The following is a 27087-nucleotide window of genomic DNA, read 5'->3' on the forward strand; positions in this document are numbered from 1 at the left end:
TTCTCCTTTCTTCCAAAACAGTTGCCTTGGGTTTTAAGAAGAAGCTTCACCTGTATTTGACATCTTCCTTATAAAGCAGAATTTGACAAGCTCTGTGAAAAGGCATGTGGGTGGTTGAGGAAACTGTAATAGGTATAATGTGGCTGTGTATGTTAGTGCTGCTTAATAGCCAGTGTTGGTCAGATTGGTCTGACAGGTCTGAAAATTGGCAGGTGGGTATCTGATTCGCCCTAAACTGGGCCAAGAGACACTTCTGAGACAAAGTCCAAGAAGCAGGTATTTGCTTTATTCAGCGCGCTGGGTGTGTGAGGATCGCTCCCCCAAACATGCACACAGCAGTTTACACGTAATGGTTGCAGTTTATGCATATTCAACATTTTCCCTAGAAAAAGTGTGGTTATCCAAACTATTTTTTAGAACTCGTTATTATCATGAGCATATGCGGCGCGCAGGCGCAGTGCTCCCTGGTGGTTGCGCTGAGGAAGGCTTGGTGGTCGTTTGGATGAAGGCTGAACGTCTTCCTTGCTTTGCACTTTCCACCTTTCTTTCCTAGGCATGCACAGTCTCTTGCTAGCTGTTTCAGCATTTTCTTCACTGGATCTAGCAAGCTTTTGTTCCCTATCTTTTGCAGAATTATTCAGCTAACTTCTACATTGGTTATGACATATCTTATTCTAGCCTCAGTACACCCAAGCATGCCCAAGTACAATGATTTTAACCCTTTCACATGTTTCCCGTGTAACAAGGGACAGGCGAGAGGAAATGGCCCCAAGTTCTACCAGAGGAAGTTTACATATTAGGAAAAATTTCTCTATGGAAAGGGTTATAAAGTAGTGATACAGGCTGGCGAAGGAACTGGTGAGGTCACCATCCCTGGAAGTGTTGGAAAAAAGTGTGGCTATGGTGCTTGATATGGTTTAATGGTGAACATAGTGGTGGTGCTAGGTTGTTTGTTGGACTTGATGTTATTAAAGGTCTTTTCCAGCCATAACACTGTAAGTTCTGTGATCCTGTTACCACCTTAGCTACTGGCTGCCTGGAGCAGGCCCAGCTGTGTTCTCTCCAGGCCTGGGCTCTAGAGCTTGGCGCTGGTGACTTCACAAATGTTGCCCAGGTAGCTAGATGAGCATGTAGGCTAGCTACATTTAAGGATGTGGAGTAAGATTGTGGCCTGCCTTAAGAAAAATTAAGGTGCATTTTGTGTTGCTACTGTATCGACAGTTTGGGATTAAAAAGTGGCATCTAAGAATTCCGAGTTTCCTGTGAAGACGTGACCTCATATTTTGAGCTATGTATAGAAGCAGAAGTTTTACTCCTTTCAGTTAAGTGTAATACTATGGTTTGTGTCTTATAAGTAGTAGTTCTCCTGTCCACTGGTTTGTGTTGGATACTTACGTCATTTTTGGTTAGGATTCTATTGGAATGCCATCATAATTAGTTTGAAATTCTAGGTAAAATTCTCATTTAGAGCAGTAATTTACTGATTAGTAAGGGGAAGTTGAGAACAGCAGGGTATTATGAGCAGCCAGAAGTACAGCGCTGTATTTCTGTGACTTCTTTAAACCTAGGTATTTTCTGAAGATGAATAAGAGTGTTTCTAGTGTACAGTGTTAAATATCTTAAGATACCTGTCATGATATACCATTCAGAAATTCTTGTCCATTAAGCATGGGGAAATTTAAGTTTCTCATGAACTTCCTAATCAAAAGATTCCTTTGTTCAACTTCCTAAAAGTATGTAATTTGGACTTCTGAAATTAAGTGCACTGTGTTATCATTAGCTGAAATACACAGTGCAAGATACAGTACCTGGCTTTCCTCTCCAAAGGAGAATATACCATAATTTTGTGCAGCACTGCAGAGCAGCCAGTATTTCACACTTAAGATTCACCTATTATTACCAGGTAAGCTCCAAAAGGACAGGTTTATGAACTTCTGTATTCCTTCGTCTCTTTATTTTTTTCTTTTGGTTTTTTTTTTGACTTTGGAAGATTATACTAAGGTTTTCTTACCAAAGCTTGTATGCATTGCTCAACAAAGGTTTGATGAAGTGTCTGGAATATCTTTCCTCCAAGTATTATTTATTATATCATGAGCAACATGATACGCAGAGAGAGTTGGGCCTGTTCAGTCTGGGGGAGTCAGCTTAGAAGGGACATCATCAGTGTCTGTATCTAAGGGGAGGATGTCAGTGGATGGATCCAGGCTCTGCTCGGTGGTGCTGAGCAATAGCACAGGAGTCAGTGGGCAGAAGCTGATGTAGAGGTAGTTCCACCTGAACATGAGGAGGAACTGCTTTAATGTGCAGTGACAGAGCACTGGAAAAGATTGCCCAGAGAGGCAGTGGAATCTCCCTCACGGGAAGTACTCAAGACCCATCTAGATGTGTTCCTGTGCAATGTGCTCTGGGATGACCCTGCCTCAGCAGGGAGGTTGGACCAGGTGACCCACTGTCATCCTTTTCAGCCTGACCCATTGTGTGCTAGTATCAAGTGCTACAATGTCTGGTAGTAGCATATCCAATAATCAATTTGTAGCTGTGACAAAACATAAATTGCTCTAGAGTTGTATACAGGATAACATGTAACTTTGCAGTCTGTGCTTTGTATGTTCTGTCTGTACAGAGCATACATCAGTCTGTTTTTACTGAGAAGTAAAGCAGAAAGAACATTTGAATGTCACTAAGTCACTGAGATTGAAAAATTCAAGTACAATCCTGTCAGTGGATTTTTGCAAGTAATGGGAGAGAATCAAAAGGGTCAAGACTAGAAAATTAGTGGTTTGAGCCCCATACTAGCCACTGTGAAATAACCTCTACCCCAGCCAAAACAGACTGGGGGAAGATGGGATGAATAGGGACTTAAAATATAAGTACTTAGATTTAAGTTCAGCCAGAGTGTCTTTTAGCAAGCCTGAATTACATTCATGGCTTGATAGTTCTGGTTCAGTCTTCTGTGTTGCATCATTTGGAGAAACTTTGGCAGAAATTACTCTACTGGTAGCTATGGCAGAACACTGTAGGGGAGCTCTGTCTTATCCCCTGCAGTGCTTAACTTCAGCTGGGCTAACTGCAGTGGGGCACCATTTGGAGTAGCTCTTCTATATGAGAATGCTTTCAGACCATCCTCCCTGGGGATACATAACTGCACTCCAGTCTGTGTGAAGCTCTTCAGTTGTGTCTACAGATTCTGCATGGGCTTACTGATGCCTGAGATGGCCACCTAAAAACAGAGACTAGACAAGAATAAGGGAATAAAGGTAGGTATTTATTTGAAGGGCCTTCAAGGTACACCCTGAGCAGGCCAAAGGCTACACCCAAGATGGACCCCAAGTCCCGACTTCTTCACACTTTTATAAGTTTGGTTCATTTGCATATAAGGGTTAATTCTCCAATTAAAACTTCAGTTAATGATGTAATTTCTCCAAGTTTACCCCACTTCTTAAGATGTTAGTTTACACATTTTGGGCCTAGGACAATCTGGGTGTCCTTGGAGAACAAGCTTGGAGAGGCTTTGCTACGTCTACCTAGCATGAGAGAACAGCAGTTAACAGGCTACAAGAAATGTCAGAGTTACACAGTAGGCAGTACAGGATTTGAAAAATTAAAAAGTTAAAACCTAAGGCATAATTCAGCTGGGGAATTCTGTGTATAAGTGGCAAAAAGCACAACTGCAGGGAGTTTTGAGTACCTTTTTCTCTGTTCTGGGCATTTTATCACTTCTAAATAAGATCTAACATTGAATGGTGTTTTGCTGTGGCACAAACACCGCTTTCTGATTCATTTATGGGTAGGCAGTCATCCCAAGGTATGAATCTAATCCATAGTTGATCATTTATGTATTTCTGGCAGTCTGTCTCTTACAGCTGTATGTGTTTTACTAGTTTGCATATGGAAATACCAGTCAGAGAAAGCTGCAAGAAAGTCTCAGATTTATCATAAAGTACTCCAGGAGCCAGGGACACAATAATTTCACTGGTGTTTGGACATTATTAATTGTTTAGAGAGTTTATTTATATGCCTTTTTTTTGGTTTTAAAGGAGTTGAGTGATGACACAAGTAGGAACAGTCATTGTGCCAAGAGGCTTTTAGACTAAAATCTAGTGAAGGATCCTGTTGACCCGTTTATTCATCCTCTTGAGATTCCTCTTAATGGCAGCACACACAATGAGTGTATCAACGGCTTCTCCCAGTTTTGTATCATTTGCAAACTGCCTGAAGGTGCCATCTCTCCCATTATACATGCAATTTATAAAGATACATAATGTTTTTCACCCCATTTCTCAGTCGTCGGGATAATAGCTGGTGATGGTCTTCTGGCTGGACTTTGTGCCACTGATCCCACCCTTTGAGTCCAGCAGTTCAGAACATTATTTAATTTGCCTCATGGTGCACTTACCTGGCCCATATTTCCATCAGTTTGTTGATGAGGTTATTGGGGGTGACAGTGTCAAAAACCTTGCCAAAGTCAAGATATGTAATATCTACTGTGCTGTCCTTCATCTTGTAGAAGGTCTTCTTGCAGAAGGTTTTCAGTTTGGCTTAAGCATGATTTTTCTCTTCATGCTGACCACTCCAAATGATCTCTTCCAGCTGACTTGACAGGCAGTGTGTGGAGCTGATTTTCCAGGATTATTTACTCAGCCATCTTCACAAGGATTGAGGTTGAGATCCTTCTTGCCTTTCTTGAAGACAGGGGTGATGTTTACTTTCTCCCAGACATAAGGAACCTCTCCTGGTTGTCACGACCTTTTAATGATAGAGATAATTGCCTCAAAATTACATGGACCAACTCCTGTACTGCTTGTGGGTACTCCATGGCCTGAGCATGCCATTTGCTTAAGTGCTTCCTAACCTTTTACTCTTCCTTGACCCAGACTGCTGAATGCTAGTCATACCAGTAAAGACCAAGGCTCAGACTGAGATTCAGAGGTCACACCTCACTCTTCAATGTAGGTTTAGGTGCTCAGGGATCATGAACAGCCAGTTCTTGCAAATCAAAGCTGTTGATCTTGAAAAATGATAAAAGCATTGGTGTTATAGCCAAGAATGATTTCTTGGGAGTTGACCAGTTGTGCTGGCTTTCATTTTAGGCAGATTTTCTGCAGTAGGAGGAACAATCTGTGTGTTAATGCTGGTCAGGCAGGTAAGCTTTACTCACCATTTGTCTCTAAGGCCCCTCCCTGCTGCTTAGCAGGTTTAGATTTGGAAGCCTGTATTAGTCATCAGTTAATATTTCTTGGAACCATTGTTTTTCAGTTAGTGGGAAGTGCTAGTGGTTAGAAAATCCTGACTTTATCAAGGACTTAACAGTTTAATGCTCTGGCAGTAATTTTTTAACTTATTGCATAAATAGGAGGGCTAAATTAGTATTTTTTTACATGTTATTTCAAAATAAAAATTTTGAAAATATTTACTGAATAGAAAAAGAAAAACTTACTGAATTGTAATGCAAGTACATTAAGAAGGGATGCTGAAGACACCTTGTCCTTCTGACAGTCCAAGTTATTGCATGTATAGTAAAGGGTCACTTAAAGGGGATTTATGAAAAGGATCCTTAATCCATGTGAGATCACTAACCTTTTTGTTTCTCTGTAAGTAATTACTCCACAAGTAATATCACATTGTCTTCCTGTGGGATAAAAGTCCAAGATAATGGGAACAATTGTATTTGCCATTGTTTAATGTCCTGAACTTTTCACCACAAGATGGCAGCAGGCTGATGTTAGTCACAAACATTACTACTGCTTATGGTTGGGTAAACGTGGAGATACTGTGCTAAGTACTTGGAACTGAATAGCTTATCAGAGCTGACAACAAGAAACCCCGCATGGCAAAGTGTTGCATGTCGAGCCTTTTTTTGGGTTTCTAACTCTGTCTGGCTGGTGGCCTGTGAGTGCTCTGCAAGTCCTGGCCCTTGTTCAGTGGTGTCCTTTCACTTGACAGTTTTCCAAAAACATTCGTTTTGGAAGAAAAGTCAAAGCAGGTAGAACTAACTATTGCTTAAATAAGTTTGAATTGTTCCATACTGCATTTCAGTTCTAGAAAATATTTCATTCTGTTCCTAGAATTAATTTTCCTGGCAATAAACTTCAGTTAAATGTGAATACATGTTTTCTGTGACAGAAACAGCAAAAGTGGGGAAAGGACTGGAGCTGATATTGGATGGTGCAGAAAGAAGTCTTGTTTTCAATGAAAAGCCTATGTAAATAATGATAACATATGTGGAATTCAGCAGCTCTTGCAGATGTTTTGTGGTATCTTTAACAGAAAATAAGCTAGGTTAACCAGAGAAACAAAGATGGGTTTTAGCCTCTAGCCATAAATTAATCTTTGCCATAGTATATGTTTAATATAGCCAGAATGTCAGAGTTAGATACAATTATGAATATTCTATTTTCAATGCATTCAAATATTGCAGAGTAACTTCACCATTGGCAAACCCATACTGTTAAAGAATGTAAGGAGAGGAAAAAGCGGGCTTTTTTCTTAGAGTAGGAGTAAACCAGCAACTCCAACCAGTGTGATCCATTCCACCATGGGTTGTTGAAACTTACTGTCAAACCTTTGTATTTCCCTGTGTGCTGAAGGCTGAGTTACATTAACAACTTCAGCATGGGCTGACATGTAAGAAAAGGTAACCAGCCTAAGGTAACTTGCTCTTTCCCAGACCCACTTGTCCACTAACAAACTACAGATTGAGTACAAGATGCCGCAGTCTAAATGTTGCATGCTGTTGCCATTTATTACTACTTGCTGATTCCTAATCCACATCCAAAACGGTGATGTGCCTGCAGCTGTCTTTAATTACCTATTTACAGCAAAACATGGTAGCAGTTCCAAAATAACCCAAGAAAAGTAAAGGATCCAAGTGCTTTTAAACTGTGGCTCTCAAGTGAGTCTTCATCTGCGGAAAATTTGGTGTTTGTTGTTTAAATTAAATTCTACCATAATCCATATTTGACAGTGGGTCTGGACTGATCTGCTACAGATAATCTTAATTTCAGTATTTCTTGCTTCTAAAGCCAACATTTCACACCTTTGGTCCCGTATTATAAGGTCTACGTATTATGTATAGTGCTTATTACGAATATTACATATGAAAACTTCAAGTTTCATTAAATAAGAACAGCCTTTCCAAGCATATTTATGAAAAAGTAATGACAATGTCATTATCAAAATAGTTCTTTGAATATGCAAGATGTCATTCATTTGTGACATCTGGTTAGCTTAAGATATGAACTTGCATTCCCAGTAAAGCCCCTGATGAGGCTTTCAGGCCTGTCTGATGACCAACTTTGTGTAAGCTGAAAAGCAGGAATGAAGAATGTCAGATTTCAAATGTTCATGTATATTTTTATTAAAAATATTTTCATGCATACTACTGAGCATTAAAAGGCTTCACACAGATGTACTTCCAGTAGGTTATATTTGATTTTTAAAGGGGGGTAAGTACCTCTGGCTAGGAAGGTATCGTGAATTCATGCACCTGCAAGTAAGTGCAGTACTATAAGGGTGCTTTAACAGGCCAAAGACACGCTATATATTTTGCCAGATTTTCCTACAGTTAATGCCAGCTGCCTAGTTATATAATCAACTTGGTCACTCAAAGCAAAATCCAGGTTTCCCAAATGATTCTTGCTAGTATTTTGATGCCAATTTTCCCTTCTCACACACTTCGTCCTTCCTCCTTAAGTCCTGGATTGTCACTGCTGTCTGCAGGGACGGCGAGAAAAATGACACAGAATCCAAGTCTAAGATAAATGGGATTATTTAATTAATTACAAACTCATTTATATAGCCTTGTTCACAAGAGATTTATAACATTATTGGGTTCTTCACCATCCACCTCCCAGAGTGATTGGCTGAATGCTATGACACCCATTTCAAAATATTTTTCCCAGTGTGGCAAACAAGACTGTGCATAACAAGTTTGCACTTGTGAGATAAAGTCTTGGTTTACAAAACCCTCTACACTGTTTTCAGCTAGCTTGCGTGAGAAAGGAGACTTTCACAAGTGGCTGTAAAAATGGGAAAATTTCTCTGCCAGGTCTTTTAGCATCTACACTGGATGGTTGTTTACCTCTGGGGGCTTTCCATAGTCCCCTCCAATCTGTTCATATCCTTTTACTTTGTCTGTCCTCTCGTGTAAGGACAGACAGTGCCTTCAATGTCTTTCAGCATGGCTTCTCCCCAGCCTCCCTCTAAGCATATTTGCTCTTTCTACTTTCAGGAGTTCCTCTTTCCTGCTTACAGCTCCTAGCATCTTTCTTACATCTCTTTATACATCTGAGAGTATCTGTTCTCACCTTGCAGCTTTTTTCCCTCCACACACCTGATTCCTGTAGAGACTTTTCTGATGGCAAACCTCTGGGAACTGTGTTTTCAAAGTGAATGAACAAGGTATAGTTTCTGAGATCCTAGTTGTCTGTCAAAAGGGCTGGAGGAGGTTCTAACTGGGCTCGCAAATTATTTTAGTGCTTACGGCCTGCTTCTTCAAAGCAGAAAAATCCTAGAGAAAAGCCCCTTCATATTTTCTAGTGTTTCCAGAAATGTCTTTGAAAATATCCATGTGGTTTGTTAATCACAGTGTATATCAACACTTTGTATAAAGCACCGTGTCAGTGAGAGATAGTATTCTGCACTCTGGAGTCAGACTAGGGATTTGATCAGAAATGCATGTATACTGCACTAAATCAGCAGTGACTGTGTAAGACTTTCTGAATATAAATTTCCAGAATAAATTGAATTTTTCTGCCTAGAAATGACTTCATGGAAAGCAATTGTACAGATTAGGGAAAATGAAAATTGAACAATTAGAATTCCCATCTATAGTGTAAGCCAGAAATTTGGGAAGTTTTACAGATGCACGTAGGAATAAGAAGGTATGCAAAACTGTATGACCATATTAACACAAAGGGCAGGGAGCGTGGCTTCACCTGTATAGGCACAATACAGCTGACTCACCAGTTTTATATAAAAAACATTGGTAATTTCTGCTAAAAGCAGCTGTAATGGAAGAAGTGGATAGATTGGCTGCCAGGACAGAACCACACTGCTCAATGACAAAATCTAAGACTTCATTACCATGCAGGATAAATGTGGATACAGGGAACAGTTCAACAGGAAATATGAATTCTTCCTAATGTGTAACTTATTTCATTTGATGTTTTTTATTATCAAAAGGGGTTTTTATACCTTAAGAACTTCTGTCCTTCTAAAGTAAAGTGACTGTACTGTACTCAAAAGTAAAGTCTTTTAACAGTTACCCAAACTTTGCTCTCAATTCTCTAAGCTACATGATTCATAGAGCAGCTTATAATCTTTCCATGATGTTTATATTGTCAGACTGCATAGCCATGTTGCAAACTGGACTTTTCCGTAGTGGTTTTCCATGACAGTAAATTTGGATGATTAAGCAATCATGAAGTTCCTTCTTTAGGCACTCATGAGCACTATACATCCACAGATACCTTTTTCTTTTGCTAACCTTTTGTCCAAAATTGCAGTGAAGACTGTATGCATGTAAATGTGTCAAAGCCTGCTCTCAACAGTTACTTATTAATTTGGAGGCGACTACTGAACCATCTATTCTAACATGTGGTGAATGTATGTGTTGGTGAAAAAAGTGAAGTCTGGCATCCAGACTTCAGCCTTCTGATATGACACAAAGAAAGAAGTTTCTGAGTTGCGTGGGAATTACAGATAACCTTCCAAATGTTTCAGGTTAATATGCTTTTGTATTGTTATGATCACAAGGGCTTCAAACTTCTCTCAGGGAAGATCTTTCTTTTATTGTACATTTGCTATTTGTTTCAAACACATTCACCATCTAAAAGCAGAACATTTTACTTTTCATGTGCCCCTTCCTGATACTTTTTACCCTATTCAATATTTGTATGTGATTTACTTTGATACTTTGCACATGGATGATCTTCTTCCCTTCGCAGGCATCTAATCTGTCATCTATTCTTTTGTAACTCAGTCAGGTAGCTGGGCCTCTAATGGTATCTCCATGGCTTGGAAGAGAATATATTTACAAAAATAAAGACTCATCTTCAGTGATTTTCTTTGCAGCCTTACTGTGGGCAATCAATTCTTATTATTAGAGCCTGCCCCAATTCTTTACCATGTCTTTTTACATCCCTGTCTTGTTTTGCACAGCATCATCATGCCATCTACACAAGAGATTTCTATGCTGTTGTTTCAATCTGGCCATTCACAGAAATTAGAGGTGGTACAAGAAGTAGATTATGTGGTTAAGGAGATGTTGCGTTTCCCTGTGAGGGTTCCTTTTAACAAGGGAGAACTAAATTCTCCTGAATGACAGTTCAGCCATTTATGAGCTGCAGTTTTTTTCTCTAAAGCAGTAATGCTATGGCATCCATGACCTCTGTGGACAGTAATTATCAGTAGCAAGCCACATAACAAATATTTCGAATTCTGCTCCTGAGCTGTGACTCCAGGGTGTACTCCTTGGTTTAAACAAGTATTTAATGTTAGCTGATAAATTATTCATTAATTTCATCTCAGCTTCTGTTTAGATAAATGAAGAACACCTGTATTCTTTTTACCCTCAAAGGGTCTGCTATTCTTCCATAATTCTTAGTAAGCCCCCCCATCCTTACGTACTTACTTGTTTTATTTTGTTAGTAGTATTGGCCAGGCTAAGTTGATAGACCTCTGTCAAGAAAAGCATAATTTTGAAAATGAGAAGAAAGTGAAAATCAGAAGAATTAACAAAAAAAAATCCCAACCGTATATCTAAGCAGACAAGCATAGCAGATGTCAAAATTTAGGTATCATCAGTTTTTAGAAAAAAGGGGACAATTTGACAACTACAATATCAAAATGTTTATACAGGAATTTTAACTGTTTAGTGCTGACATTAATGTGCTGACTTGCTGCAGTCACAATACAGTGACTTCAGTCCTGAAGAATCACGTAGTTATTTTATAAATATTTATTGTGCCAGAAAGGAGTAGTAAAGTGTAGCAAACCTCTAAGTCTAGCATTGTTCCACTCCTTGTTGTTAAGAGTCTTGCTCTGTTTTTTACATTATTGTCCAGTAAGAAATAATTTCAGGAATGTCGGTGAGTGCAGAAATAAATCTTTTATACTGTCATATGTTAATGGTGAATTATCATGGATGATCCTCTGCTGCTTGTTGTCTAAAATACAGTGACTATTGCTGTAAAATCTGAAGGCATACATCATAATTTAGGGCAAATTCAACAAAATTCACTCTGAAATTCACCGAAAGCAGAATTATGTACAAGAGGAAGGGGGGAATACTCGAGGTGTAAAACCAATTGCGCTGCCTGATCATGCTGAAAACCTAATCACTGGGCAAAGAGCATGGCAGCCTGGGGCTACTGCCATCTGCAGGCAGTCCTAGCCTTTTTTCCATCCTGGGCTGTTGAGAAGTTCCCCAGCATTCACAATGCCGGGAACGTCTGCAAGGGGAAAAATGTAGGTTCTGCCAGCTGTTCCCTGCCTGCTCCTGTGGGGTGTTCAGAGAGGTACGTGCGTGGCACACCCTCGTCCTGCTGATCTGCAGGACCCCTCCCCTTCCCATTGCCAAGTGCTAATGAGCAGGTGCAGGATGCTGCCTTGCAAATGTCCATCAGGACGCAGGAAAATGTGTCTGCAGAGTGACAAATGCCAGCGCCTTAATTGTACCTCCCCTGATGGGGGAGACTTTTTAGAGTCTTTGCCAGGGGTCCGAGGGACGGACGGGACTTCTGTATTTTCTCAGTCTTCAGGTTGTTTATTATATAAGTTCACATGCCGACAGCACAGCATGAAGCAGAGCAAAATACAAAAGGCAAATGCTGGAAAGCTCAAGGCTTTTTAAAGGTAAACTAACCAGTTGTCACTAAAAGTGTACATTATTTTTACTTTTCTGCCAATTATCTATTCATCCAGTCAGGAATTCTTTGTCCAGTCATTCCAAACTACTTCTACTGCAGAATATGGAGTAGTAGAAGAAGAAGACGGTCTGGAGAACAACAACAATCCTCCATTTTGATGTTTTTTGCTTTTATCTACTTTCTGTATTAATAAACCCAAAAACTTTTAAGTTTTTCACCCTGTGAGAATCTTACACAGTATTCTATCACCTAGTTCACACCAGTGTAGATTCTAATTCTTCCCAGAGGGTAGGCAATTTTCTCCATGGACGAAGGTCAAAAACAGTGTTGTCCAGGGGGGTAGAACCCTTCAAAACAAGCAGAGAAATATTCTCTTCATTCTGGGTTCCCACAGCAGAGAAGAGCCTGTCTGGTACTGCAGGAAGCTGCACAAGGCCTCTGTTTCGGACCATTTGGGAAACCCAGTGTCACAACCAAGTCCCTCCAAACTGTATGCATGCAGCCAAGTTGTAATGGCATACTAATGGAGATATCAGTGAAGCGCCATTAATTTGCTCCTCATCGGCCATTTCTTGTTTGCAGAATGCTACTGCTGGCCCCTGACTGCACCACATGCAGGTCCGTGATAAACTAGGTAGCACAGCTATTTTCCCCACTTAGCTCTGAGTGCAGCTGTACCATAAAAACTGACATAAGGGCCTCGTCAACACACTCCAGAGCCAAGCCGAAGACTGGCCTGCTGTATCATGGACCTTAGGAAAGCAGGGGGACTAAAGTCATGTGTAACCAGCAGGTTTGGGGTGGAAAGAATAGGCAGATCATTTTCCCTTGGAGAAGGATGAGTAATTCCAAAGAATGCTGGAAGACCACAAGTGTGGCCAGAAAGTGTCAGTGCTGTGTTGAAAGGTTTTTGTAAAAAAATCCATTCCAAAAATATCGCCTGGACTAGCAAGAGTGAGCGCATTAATTGTTTTTACATCTTCCTGTTTGTCTCTTCTTCAGTTACATGAAAGTGGGAATTTTATAAAATTCTTAAGGTCTTTTTTCCCCCTGAGATTTGCACTCTGCAGTGTTTTCTTCTAATATTTTAATTGTCAGGGATTATCTGTGTTCTGTCTTGTTCTCTGTAAGGATTTCCTTTTTCAAGTCCTAACTCAAAACTCCTTTAAGACAAAAATGAATCCACAGGACTCCTCTTAATTTATGATTTCACAGAAGGAACTTTGATGCCAGTGAGAAACTGGCTCCTCAAAAAGATGGTGAGTTTATTTGGGCCCCCAGGGCCCTTCTTCCCCTGTTGTGCTGCTTTGGAAAAAAGATTCAGTATATGGAGATGTACCCTTGAATCTAGACCACAGATCATCTGTACAAATGTAGGCAGTCACCTTCTGACCCTAAATTGCCTACTTTTGTCCATTGAATTTAATAGGGACTGTGTTAAGTATAGAAGTCCTTTCAAATGAGTAATTCATATCTAACTAAACATCATACTGGAAGACATATATCCATTAGGGAATACTGACTTTGCCAGGAATGATGTATGAGACATAAAACCAGAGGTCTCCTTCTCCTCTCACTGTAATTCCTGTGGGCTGGTTCCTGAAGTCCTTAATCAGTAACTCACATTCACTTCAGTGTTTGACCCAAATCAGAAAGGAACATAAACTGTTATGGCTCTGGGAAGAAACCTGAGGTTGGGATCCCAAGCCTCTTTTTGACAGGATGAGTATTGCCCACCCTGTTCTAGCCTGGTCCCAGAGTGGAAAGAAGGAAGTCACCAATGATAGACAATTCATGGTGGCATTTTAGTTTCAGTTAGTATGGAGATTACTCAAAAAATCAGTTTGTTCCCACTGTCCTCATTTTTGCAGATATAATTGAGTTGTCTTGCAGTACTCAGACTGAGCTGCTTTCAGAAAGAGACATCACAGAATCATAGAATGGCTTGGGTTGGAAGGCAACTTAAGGATCATTTAGTTCCAGTTCCAATGTCATGGGCAGGGATGCATTTCACGACACCAGATTGCTCAGAGCTCCATCCAACCTGGTCTTGAACATTCCTGCGGATGGGATATCCACACCTTCTTTGTGAAACTTGTGCCAATGGCTCACCACTCTCACAGTGAAGAATTTCTTCCTAATACCTAACGTAAATCTACCCTCTTTCAGTTTGAAGCCATTCCCCCTTGTTCTGTTACTACATGTCCTGTAAAAATGTACATACTCCTGTAAAAAGTCTCTTTCCATCTTTCTTCTGGGCTCCCTTCAGGTACTGGAAGGCCACAAGTAGGTCACTCCAAAGACTTCTCTTCTGCAGGCTGTACAATCCCATTTCTCTCAGCCTTTCCTCACAGAAGAGCTGCTCCATCCCTCTGATCATCTTATTGACCCTCCTGTGTACTCTCTCCAACAGGTCCATGTCCCCCTGTGCTGGGACCCCAGAGCTGGATGCAGCACTGCAGGTGGGGTCTCACCAGAGCAGAGCAGAGGGGCAGAATCCCCTCCCTGCCCTGCTGCCCACACTGCTTTGGATGCAGCCCAGGATACAATTGGCTTTCAGGTCCAGCCTCTCATCCACCAGCACTCCCAAGTCCTTCTGGGCAGGGCTGCTGTCAATCTGTTCATCCCCCAGCCTGGGCTGATGCCAGGGGTTGCCCTGATCCATATGCAGCACCTTGCACTTGCTCTTGGTAAAAATCATGAGGTTCCCACCTGCCCACTTCTTGAGCTTCTTCAGGTCCCTCTGGATGGCATCCTGTCCTTCAGGTGTGTCAGCCACATCACTCAGCTCGGTGTCACTTGCAAATTTGCTCAGAGTGAACTTGATCCCTTTGACTACGTCATCAGTGATGGTATTAAATAACACCATTCCCAGTACAGGGCCCTGAGGAACACTACCTGTCACTGTTGACCACTACCCTCTGGATGTCACCATCCAATCAATTACTTATGTACCTTCATGATGGTTATGAACCCTATCTTTGCTTACAATGGGAAGCACTTTGCTTCCCCAGTCTCCATCCAACTGTCCATCCACTTGAGAGGTGTGGGAAAAGAGGTTGCCATTGAAGAATGAGGCAAAAAAGAGGTCTCAGCTTTCTTCTATTCTTCTTTCATCTATTATTACCAGTTTACTAGAGTTGTTTATTGGGTGGGGCACTTCCTGAAGGTTGAGATGTCATCTAATCAGAGAAAAAGGAGCCATAGAAGCACAGTCAAGGTCCTGGCTATTTTGGGAAGGTTTCTGGTAAACCAGAAGGAATGTTGTCTGGGGAAGTATTGAGGATATTGGAGGAATATTTTCCTTTTGTTCTGTGTTTTGTATGGTACTTTGTATACTGTAACATTAGTGCCTGCTTTCCAGGAAAGTCTGGGTGTTGTAGATCTTGATGACTGGAAAGGAGTTGTGGCTATTTTCCTCAAGGCAGTCACTGTGGATTGCTGGGCTGTTTATTTCTCTCAGCTATGTTATTCCTTAGTCTTGATATTTAGAAGAAGTCCTCATACTTTCACTGGGCCCATTTCCCTGATGGAATTTATTTCTGAGGCATTTCCCTGCTCCTGGGATATTGATGTTCCAACTACTTGTCCACAGAAGGAACTCATGAAGAGTAGGAATCTGATCCTTTAAAATGGATCTGAGAGCTCCCCTTTCCTCAAAAGGTGGCTGTTGTGTGGTCTTGATGTTTAAGTCCTTTGTCATCATAGGCACAATCTTGATAAGATATTATCTTAAACTCTTGCCTTTGCTGAATCGAAGAAGAGACCTAAGAGGTGACAGTGGCTATTGAAGTCTTACCAGCTAACACCACCCATTTGTCCTCAGAGAATTGTTTAGGTTGGAAAAAACCTAGGATCATTAAGTCCAGCCATTAACTTAGCTAATCTACCAGCCAACTGTGTTCCTAAGTGCCATATCTACATGGCTTTTAAATACTCCTCCAGGAGCGTGGATTCAGCCATGTCCCTGGGCAGCGTGTTCCAATCTTTGACAACCCTTTCCACAAAGAGCTTTTTCTTAATATCCATTCTAAACCTCCACTGGTGCAATTTGAAGACATTTCTTGTCATCTTATCAAGGAGAAAAGACTGACCCCCACTGGCTACCGCCTCCCTTCAGGTAGAGAGTGATAGGGTAACCCCTGAGCCTGCTTTTCTCTGGGCTAAACAACCCCACCTCCCTCAGCCACTCCTCATAGCACTCATGCTGCAGACCTTTCACCAGCTCAGTTATCCTCCTCTGGAAATGCTCCAGCACCTCAGTGTGTTTCCTGCAGTGAGTGAGGACCCCAAAACAATACAGTGTGGCCTCACAAGTAATGAGTACAGGGGGATGATCCCTGCCCTGGTCCTGCTGGCCACACTATTGCTGGTATAAGCTAGGATGCCACCGGCCTTCTTGTCCACCTGGGCACACGCTGGCTGATGTTCAGCTAGTGTCAGCCAGCATCCTCTGGTTCATTGCATCGAGCGCAGCCACTCCGCCCCCAGCCTGCAGCACTGCCTGGGGTTGTTGGGACATATCGGGTCCCTAGAGGGCAGTCATGCACCGCCTGTGCTGAGGCAGCCACTGTTCGGGACACTCGTGGGCTGAATTACGGCAAAACAATGCCAAATGATTAATTAAGAAGCTTTATTTGTAGTAGGAACGATTTAAATCTTATGATAGGTTGAAAGGTCTGTGGTGGCAATGATTTAAACTTTTCTGGACAGCACATGACAATAGTGATCTTTGAACAGCCTGTAGCAGCAGTGATTCAAGCTTTAAAGCAGAGGAAGGAAGGAAGAAGGCAAGATAGGAAAATACAAGTAGAGAAAACAGATCTGTGTCACCACCCATGGCTCCAGTAGTGCCTCTGTTTTCTTGGATGGCAGGTGCACAGATCATAGGTGCATACCCTCGCCCCCTCTCTGTTGAGCTATTTATAGACTAGTCCTTGTGTGTGTGTTTCGTTATTCTAGAATTTTTCAGAAGGGTGTTGGAGGGTCTCATTGATTCAAACTTGTTTTTAAAACTAAAGTTACCCAAGATAAGGAAGCTGATCCCAGAGAAGCATTATGCTGCCTCTGCAAGACCCTCTTTTCTAACCACATCTTATCTAATTGGCATGGCAACATTCCTTTTCCCTTCTGTGAAATGTTTGAGACATTAGCTGTTTCAGGTTTACATTAACTCTTTCAGGTTTTCAGTCCCTCATATGATTGAAGGGCAGAACCTGGCACTTGGCCTTGTTGAACCTTTTCTCATCAGCCTCAGCCCATTGATCCAGCCTGTCCAGACCCCTCTGCAGAGCCTTCTGACCCTCTGGCAGATCAACACTCCTGCCCTGCTTGGTGTCATCTGCAAACTGCACTCAATCCCCTTGTTCAGGTCTGATAAAGATACTAAACGGGCTGACCCCAATGCTGAGCCCCGCTGACTGGCCCCCAGCCGGATCTAACTCCAGTCACCAACGCTCTTGGGACCCAGCCATCCAAGCAGTTCTTTACCCAGGAAAGAGTGCACCTGTCCAAGTGAGGAGCATCCAGTTTCTCCAGGAGAAGGCTTTGGGAGATGGCATCAAAGGCTTTACTAAAGTCCAGGTAGACACATCCACAGCCTTTCCTTCAACCACTAACCAGGTCACCTTGTCCTAGAAAACAATCAGGTTGGTCAAGGACCTGGGACCTGCCTTTCACAAAGCCATGCTGACTGGGCTTTATCTCCTGGTTGTCTCCCACTTGCCTTATCATGACACTCCAGATGATCTGCTTCATGACCTCCCCTGACACCGAAGTCAGGCTAGCAGGCCCATAGTTCCCTGGATCCTCCTTCCAGCCTGTCTTGTAGATGGGGGTCATATTTGCTGACCTCCAGTCTTTTGGGATCTCCTTGGTTAGCAAGATGGCTGGTAAATGATGGAGAGTGGCTCAGTGAGGACTTCTTCCAGCTCTTGCAGTACCCATCCTGACATGGAACTCTATCAACTCTTTCCTCTACTTATACCTTTTTGTTGTTGATTTAAATAACAAATGTGGCTGATTAAGTCTGAAATGCTCAACCTACTCACATTTTGGATGTCTCTGTTTACATGAAAGTTTTTCAGAAAGAAACGAAAGGATCTGAGCGTATCAAAAATCAGCCTGCAGTTCTACATACGCCTTCCATTTCCAGCACGAGCCAAAGCAGCCAGACATCTTTGTGTCTGCCTAGAACTAAATTGTGGACTCACTGGTGTCTTCTTAAGTCAGGCAAGGAGGGGCAGTTGTCATGCAGGGTCTGTCAAGGAATCCTTAGGAATTTCCTATTCAATCAACAAAACTATTCTTGCTCAGACAAGGCTAGTGATTTCCGCAGTAACTCTTAACCCTGGATTTTGTACAACTTCTGAAAAAACCCCAGACTAGTAAGAAAGCACAGAAAATACTTATATTTGTTTCTTCAGAGTTTGAACACTGCGAAATACATAAACCTTGCCTACCATTGTAAGAATCAAAAACACAGAGCAGGAACTCTTAGCCACTGAAAGGATTGAAAGTCTTGCTGTCCTCTGGGCAGCACTGGTAAGAAAACACACCCAGCATGTTAAGTACCAAGGCCTAACGAAAAAAATGCCCTCAACCTGTCAGAGGGCTGCTAAAAACTCTGGATCTGTGTGGCTAAACACAGAGAGAATTAATTGATGGATTCTATGAGAATAAATGCAGGGACTGTGAGACCGGCAAACACTGATTTGTCACCAACCTTCTCTAGTAACATTTTGCTAAGTAACATTTTGCTGAATATTGTGACTTCAAGACCCCTGGATAAAATCTGGGAGTTTGCAGGCAGGTTGCACCATTTTTAATGATGTCCTAGATACAGGTTGCCACTGATTTATCAGCAGATCAATCTCTCCTCTGTAATCTCTGCTGCACGTTCTGTCATATTGCAATTGTCAGAACAGTAAATGTTCTCCCACTGCCAGAAAACACTTTATCATGCTCGTAAAGTATTGCCTACCTGTGATATGTTACTTGGTTCTGGTATGTATTGACTGTTTCAAACATGGAACTGTGCAGTGACTGGCTTGGAAAACACCCTCTCTGTTACTGGCTTCTCCCTGCTGCTAGGATGCTGAGTGTCTGTTGTGTTCCAGCTCATCTTTTCTTGATGCCTCTTAAAAAATACATTGGCTTTAAGTTGCTGAGAAAAGTATGCTAAGGAGGTGGAACACGTGTGACATCTATATAAGCACCGCTTGATGTTCTTGCTTTTTTTTTTACTTCTGCATTTCTGTTTTTACCACTATACCTAATACTTTGCAATGTGAATTCTCTTTTCTTCTGCTCTACACAGACTTTTGAGAACCTCGTATATTTTGCTAAAATATGTAGCTAATACAGTGTGTTCAGAGGCTCAGGCTCTTGCCCACTCAGCATCACTCCAGAAGCAAAGAGCAATATTAATACTAGAATTACTCCTGCAGTGACTGTTTCTCCTGGCTGGCTGCCAATGGCCTAAACAGATCTGCACACCAGTGGAGAAGTACTTCTGACGTAAGAGACTGAATTTGCTCATGCCAGGCAGCAAACTCTCTGCCCCATACCAAAGCATTTGGGCAGTGAAATAGGTTCAGGCTGTTGAATGTTGGATAGTAAAGTTGTTTTCTTCTCCATCTTCTTGTGGTTCTGCAATGTTGTCCTGAAGTTAAGTAATACTACCCCAGTATCTTAAGTAGCTCTTTTAAAGCAGTAGCTGAGAAAAAGCTGACTGTCTGACCATGCTGATGTTTCTTTGGCCAACAGGCGTTTTGCTGTAAAACTGTTCTAATGTTATCTCCCCAGCCTGGGCTGAGCTGGTGTCCAGCGTGTTGTCTGGGAAGGCTGTTGTTGCCTCTCTCATATGTGTCCCACACTGCTGTAATTACTGCCCTTTAAAAGGAGTTATGTCTTCTGGTGTAACTCCACTGTAGAACAGAGATAGCTTTATGTAAAGCCATTATGGAAAGATGGGGAAATCTGGCCTGACTGGGGTTATCAAGAGCTGCCTTTGTCCCTTTTGCAGAGCCCATGTTTTCAAATGCAAAAGGTTTGTGTGTTTCACTAATTGCTCGTATCATATCCCGACTTTCTTAGCTTGTGGAGATAAGGGGAAGTATAATTTCTTTGTGTGTCCAGAAAAAGGAACATATTTTTTTCTGGAAGAAAAAAGTAATAAAATTATTCTTCACAGGAGAGATTATATAGCTCATGAAGTGTTGCCACAGAAACCTAAACCATCTGAAAAGCATATAAAGAAATGTGAGAATATGGATTTGACCTCCACTTGCAGACATGATCATAACTCCTACACTATGTCTCAATTATCCCATGCCTCTCCTGAAGGATGAAGAGACATATTCCCAGCACCAAGATGGATATAAAAACCACTTACAAAGGTAAACTGCCCTTGAAGCTTTGTTCAGGACTTCACAGGTAACTTCATTTTTTAAGAAGACAGATCAAAACAGCGTGCATTTTCTATTCCTTCTGTATATGTATGCTAACAAACTGTGCAGGAACCATACAGACAGAAATAGGTAGTTGGTAATACAGCCCTGCATTAATGGTAGCATTGGGATTTCCCTGAATTCACCTCCTTTCCCTATCTAACAGGAATCCTAGGTAGAAGCAGGGCCATGGGAATTCCTGTATGTTGATCCAACAGCAGATGTACTGAACATATTCCTAGTATACTGCATAGCTGCAGTGGATGAGACACATCTAAAATAGAATTTGCTAGGTCTGAGCTGTTCATGAACGATGAGACTCAAAGAAGTGAGAGCTTTGGTGGATCGATGCTGCGTTTGTCCCTAGTGGGTCCCTCGCGCACCGCTCAGGCGGCTCTGCCGGCACCCACGCGTGCTCACGATCTCACCTTCGCAGGTGGCTGTGAACAGCTGCTCACACACACAGTCTGTGCATGAACTGGAACTGGAGACAAAGAGGTGAGAGGGGCTCTCTGCCTGCAATTCTGAGGTGTTTAATGGCAACACCCCCAAGGGAACAGAGGCAAGAACACCAAACCGAAAGCCCGCGCCCGTTTTGTCCCAAAAACTCCCCCAAGGGCAGGCAGAGCATCCAAAATCAATGGTCTGAGGGCTAGGGGGCAGAGGCAAGGTTGAATGGCATAACAGTGTAAAAAGGGATGGGAGGGGAGAGAGGGCCAGTGACCAGCAGAATCTAGACAAAGGGAGAACTTTCTAGCGCAGTGTTGTAAGGAGAGACCACTTTTAGGGCAACTTGGGGGGTGTAAAGTGGACTTAGCCACCACAACAGAGATTCTTTCTCTGTTTGCTGCAGAGTTATTTCGTGAATATACAAGAGATGTGTACAGGAAATACGGACACACAATGCACTCCAGTTCTCCTGCTGGTGAAACAGGTGAACTGTGCATCTGTGTCCTTGTTCCTCAGCTGCAGTAACTTGGTGGCTTGTCTTTGTGGGAGCTTTGTTCTTTGTCAGCAGCACAAATTCTCTTCTATGAGCACCAGGAGGAAACTTTCCCTTGCACGGTTAAGACAACCCTGTCAGTTTTGGTAGTAAGTCATAAGTAGAAAGTCAGGGGATTTTACCTCTCCTTTGCTCACCTTTCAGCTAGCTAACGTGGATAGGCAGATAGTTTTTGTGTATTTCTGTATTTTATTTCATTATGCTGTGCAAATGTAACAGTTTATGACTGCTGCTTATTATTACAGATTTGTCCCAATGTACACAGACAATTTTTTTCTTGGAAGTCAAAATGATAAAAGAAGTTGGGAAATAAAAGGCATGTGAATGCATCATTAAAATCACCTGACTGAAATGACTGAAAGTTATACTTCATTCTAACTGCTGCATGTTTGCAGCTGCATGTTTGCAACAGCATAAACTGCAGTTTTAACATCAAACACACAGGAAATTCTGTCCATTTAGAATGACTTGAGTTGTGAAGACTATGAGCCAGAGGTGCCAAATGTCCATATCTACACAATTTTGAACACTTTTTTTGCATAGGAAATGTCACCAGATGGTATTCATTGGAATAGCTTCAGTAAAACCAATAAAAAAAGGCTGCTATGTGGAAGTGGAGGATCTGTCCTTCTGTGTGTAGATATCCTTAACTTCTCTGTATCTGGAACATATGTGTATTTTTGTCTTTTGTCAGTGTTTAGGTCAGCACCTTAAGTGTAACTCCAGAACTCTAATAAAAGGTGTCACAGCCACATTTGTTTATAATTTACAGTATTTTTCCAAACACTGCAAATGGAAATCATTGTCCAAGCCACCTCAAAGATCGAGTTGCTGAATGAATACTGAATGAATTCTCTTAAAGGCCCAGGTTCAACAAAAATTACAACTTTTAATTGTGCTATTCTCTAAGCATTGCTACTTTCACTGATCCCTACTGTCGTGGTTTCACCCCAGTCAGCAGCCAAGCCCCACGCAGCCGCTTGCTCACTCCCCCACCAGCAGGATCAGGGAGAGAATCAGAAGGGTAAAAGCTGGAAAATCCATGGGTTGAGATAAAGACAGTTTAACAGGGAAAGCAAAAGCCATGCACACAAGCTAGACAAAATAAGGAATTAATTAACTTCTTCCCATGGGCAGGCAGGTGTTCAGCCATCTCCAGGACAGCAGGATCCCATCACAGGAAAGGGTGACTTGGGAAGACAAACACTCTCACTCCAAATGCCTGTCCACATCCTCCTTCCCCCTTACTTTATGTACTGATCATGATGCCATGTGGTCTGGAATGTTCCTTTGGTCAGTTTGGGTCACCTGTCCTGGCTGCATCACCCCCCAGCCTGCCAAGCACCCCCAGCTCCCTCACCAGACTGGAGCACAAAGAGCAGAAAAGGCCTTGGCTCTGTGTAAGTCCTCCCAGCAATAACAAAAATATATCTGTATTATCAGCTCTGTGCTCAGGAAAAATCCAGTACACAGCCCTACACCAGCCACTGTGAAGAAGGTTAACTCCACCTCAACCAAAACCAGCACACCTACTCAAGTGTGAAATTTTCGAACATTGTATTGAATTAATTATCACAACTGGAATACTGGAACAGCATATAAAATAGTGCTGCATTGGTATTAAGTTACCTTTCCTACTGTATTGTTGTATTCTTTCCCACCGAACACACCATATCCCAAATGACACTGTAGGGTTAAATTGATGCTACTGCTTGTCGCAGTTCATGTCAGATGACTTTGCAACTTAAAGTTTCAAAATTCTCATCTCCTCCAGGCTACACATGTAGTTGTTTCTGTCTATCTCCAGACACGTGACCTACTTTCAATTCAGTTTTGCTTGGTTATAGGGAGATGTGCCTAACCCTCCAACAACATATGGTTCATATCCTGCATTCCCTCCTAATGTTTTCAAGATTGTGCTACATGGGAAACTATTAATATCTATGGTTAAGAATTAGAGTTACAATAAAACTGTAACATATTTTGAAGGAATAGTAGCACTGCTGGCTTACACTAAGTAAAATAAATTCATAATGCCTATGAGGTCTCCAAACGTGTACAGCTTATAAATTTTAAAAATTGAAGACAGATGGACTTGCTTATCATATTTTGAATATTTTACAAGAGCTATGGTTACATCCAAAATGCATAGACTGTTCTCCAGCAAAGATGATGGGAGAACCTGAAAAGTTTTTTGGTAACTTTTGGTTGGTGGCTGAAATGTGATATCTCTGAACAAACCTTTTCTTAGAGGTGGTCTGAATCTCATTAGCTTCTCACTTTTGAACACTTTATTAATGCATTTCCTGTAAAAACACATCTGTATATGTTCATGGTTCACCCTCTTGTACTGTTTTTCAAGGAGAATGATGTACCCTAGGCATGGGCACAAGGTCAGCATCTCACCAGTGCAGTGGTGCCTGGACATCTCCTGCTTGCCAAGGGAAAGAGGAGTGCCAAACTCTGATTGGATTAAAGAGTTCAAATATCCTAATACAAATATCCTAATTGCATCATTTACTCTATAGTACTTTGACAGAGTCAGCTGGAAGCTGATTTGCCTCATGACTCTTAGTGTGGTTTGAAAGGAGGGAAAATTAAAAAAAGAAAACAAAAATCACCCCTTGGATTAGCTCCAAGACTGTTTCATTTCAACTTCCTACCAGTAACCATAATGGTGTCTAGGGAAAGTTGCACAAAATTACTAGTAAGGGGAAAAAAACTGTGGTCTTCTGGCTGCAGCACTGGTCAGAGGGTTAGGCAGATTTGCAGTGAATTCCTAGTATGACAGCACAAATCTTCAGATTACAGGGCCTCATTTATTTCCCTGATATCCTGTCAAGAAAGGAACATATGAATGTCCCTAAAATACCATCTAAAATGTTTTCTTAGTCATAGATTTGGATAGCAAGATTTCTGGAATACCAACCATTTCTGCAATATAATTCAATGCTTCACATTAGTGCAGACTTGTTCTGCAAATCCCAGCACAGTTTTTCTAGTAAGGAAGAATTGGGATAGAGTTGCAAGTTCTTTCTCAGTTTTTGCTTGTTCTGACAGCAGGATTACCATGGAGAGCAAAGCCAAGGGCCAAGGAGATGCCACACAGCACAGCTTGCTAACACCAAGATGAGCTGCAAGCCTCTGAAAGTGGCAAACCCTAGGCAGCATCACAGCTGTGCGGCTGAGGAATCAGGTCAGTCACCAGGCCAAGTGAGAAGGTAGAAAGAGGAAGGGCAGCACTGCAGCTTAGCCTTTAGAGTGGAATAGTGGGCATCTGGTTCTCCTTGTCCTAGAGATGCTGTGTAAGACGCCTGAACAGCCTTCTGCACACATAGGCACACTCTGTGCTTGGAGCCAGCCACAGCCCAGCAGCAGGAAAGTGTTTGAAGTAGGTCAAAGTCACTGCCTTGATGCTACACTTCCATGATTCCTAGCTGACTGAGCACCCGCTCAGTTACCTGCAGAAAATGTCTCTGCAAGACTGAGAATATTATTTAATCTTTCCTCATGGTGTTTCACCATCTCTGCAGGTATGAGTGGGTACAGGCCTGTTTGATTCAATTTTCTGTGTAGATGCAGGGCATTTCCAGGGCTTAACACACTAGTCTATAATATATTCTACAGCTGCTCTTCGAATAAGATTTGTCAAACATTACATCATAAACAACTATTTTTCAAAGTAGAAAATGTAATAATATGATATATGGCTAAACTAATCAAAGAATTTCAGTTGAGAATTTCAATATGATTCCTCTTTCATTTCAGATGACTGTGTGTTACAGAATGAACCAAAGACAGAGCAGATCAGACCAAACATTAGGTTTCACCCATCAAAAGAAAAATTTTACCACAGAACCTTTGTCCAGAATGACTCTTTCTACAGGGGACTGGTTACCACTCAAAGCTGAAAACCTCTGAATCTGGTCCAGAAAAGCAAGGCTCCCTTTGAGTACATAACCAGTTACAAAGTGAATTACGTGGCACCTCCTCTGGTGGAACGTTATGTCCATAAAATTCAGAAATACAAGGTCAATGATGTCTCATTTGATGGCCTCACTACACACAAGTTTTCTTACCGGGGTGGGCTGGTCAGCCAACCAAGCTTGCAACACCATACCAGACAAAGCTGGTCCCTGTCTTCCTTTTCTCTACTACAACTGAATTTCAGGAAAAATACAAAGCAGCCTCCTGTATTCACCAGAAAACGTGATATATATCTTCCTCCTCTGGAGAAAATGGACCTTCACACCACTACCTGGACACACTGGAAGCACCCAAATGGCAAGCCAGCCAAGATGTCTCAATCTTTGGCCCCTCTTAATAAAATCACTGAGCCATTTAATAGCTATAAGACTATAAGCCTTGGCTATGCAATAGACTAAAACCTATCACTCATGCTGCAGACTTTCCCAGCAAAACCAATAGATTTCTTGACTACGTTTCCAACCCATCATGTGCCTCATTCACTCACAATTATGAAAACATATAAACCTGTCTGGTCAGGTCCAAAGCATCACACTCTCCTGGATGCTAAAACAACCTACACTGCAGCTACACACCAAAGGGCATTTTTAGATGCCAGGCCCCTTACAAAGACCCACCCCAGTTACACCTTCGAGAAAACTGATACTGACAGCTTGATTTTGTTTGTATCCTTCTTTTAAAGCAGTTGCTGGTTTCATATTTGGAGAACTCTTAAAGTAAATTCCCTGGCACTGACTTTTTCTGGTTAATTTGAACAAATGAAAAACATAAAATCCAGGGAAAAGACATACTGATCTTTGTTTCTCTGTATTTTTTTAGTTTTTCCCACCTAACTCTTGCTTACTAATTGAGAGTTTCCTTCTCCTGAGACAGTAACAGAGAGATCTCTTAGTAATAAATGTTGTTATTGGTGTAAAGGGGGTTCAGCCGTGTCCATGTCTGTAAAAACAGAGGTAGAACAGGTGAATTACATGATGTGAAGTAATGTTTAAAAGTCATTGCTGGATAACAAAGTCTGAGATCCAGCCTTTTCCAGTATTCCTATCAAAGACACATACAAAAACTACAATTACTGGATAAATATTATTGAATATTTCACCTTTGTAAATTGTGTCACTGCGCTGCCCAGAACTAGGCTATCAGATGGGAGGTTTTTGTGCCAAAGGTACCACCCTAGGCTGACACCTTGCAAGAGAAGTTTTTCAGTAAATGGTCTTCACTTCAGGGTTCTGGATAGGTACCAGCAACATCAAAGAGTTGAAATTGTCACATGTTGCTACAGTTCAGCCAGCAGCTAGAGTTGTATCATCTTTTGAATAAGGCCAGTGTTAAGCTTCTGACCAGAACTGTTCATTTCTTTGTCCGAAGTGCTTTCTGTAGGCTTATGAGCATTCTGTCAGCACTATGAACCTTTCTGACTTCTTAAGCACATTCTACTTTCCTAAATCCTCCTCTCCATTACTGCTGGCAGGTCTGGCTGTTTCCTGAGTATTTAGCTCAAGTGCTAGCTAAAGATGTTGCAGGCTTGATGATTCTTGCGCGTCCCTTCCAACTCAGGGTATTGTATTTATATTTAATTCTATTATTCTGTGAAAGGCTTGTGTCTGACCATCAAAGCAGCATTTAAAGAGGAAGACAATTTTTTGTATAAATGTATTTTAAAACTTTGGAAAAGCTTTGAAACCTGTTGGGATAGAAATTTTTCCTAAGTGCTTACAAGTTAAAGCCAAACACATTCCATCTGAAAACATGAATGCTTAACCCTGAGGGTGGGAAG

At 41.7% G+C, this 27087-nt stretch overlaps 1 protein-coding gene and 1 long non-coding RNA gene across 2 annotated transcripts; one reads left to right on the forward strand and one right to left on the reverse strand.

The window, feature by feature from the left end:
* Position 1: 1 nt before the first annotated feature.
* LOC121657291 lies at positions 2–24263 on the reverse strand. The gene is made up of 3 exons (XR_006013551.1): positions 24253–24263; positions 9205–9214; positions 2–608 (listed from the first exon to the last, which is right to left on the reverse strand). It is a non-coding gene; the product is annotated as an uncharacterized LOC121657291 (long non-coding RNA).
* SAXO1 (stabilizer of axonemal microtubules 1) lies at positions 18200–27024 on the forward strand. The gene is given in 9 exon segments (XM_042012771.1): positions 18200–20195; positions 20198–20269; positions 25092–25406; positions 25409–25505; positions 25507–25673; positions 25676–25727; positions 25729–25871; positions 25874–25926; positions 25928–27024. Coding segments are annotated over 9 exon segments (1317 nt in total). The 5' UTR covers positions 18200–19840; the 3' UTR covers positions 25991–27024.
* The last annotated feature ends 63 nt before the right edge of the window (positions 27025–27087 follow it).

Source organism: Corvus kubaryi, unplaced genomic scaffold (assembly GCF_017639235.1).
Source record: "Corvus kubaryi isolate FWS band 111438036 unplaced genomic scaffold, C.kubaryi_AGA036_p1.0 split1-37296, whole genome shotgun sequence".
NCBI classification, from domain to species: Eukaryota; Metazoa; Chordata; class Aves; order Passeriformes; family Corvidae; genus Corvus; species Corvus kubaryi.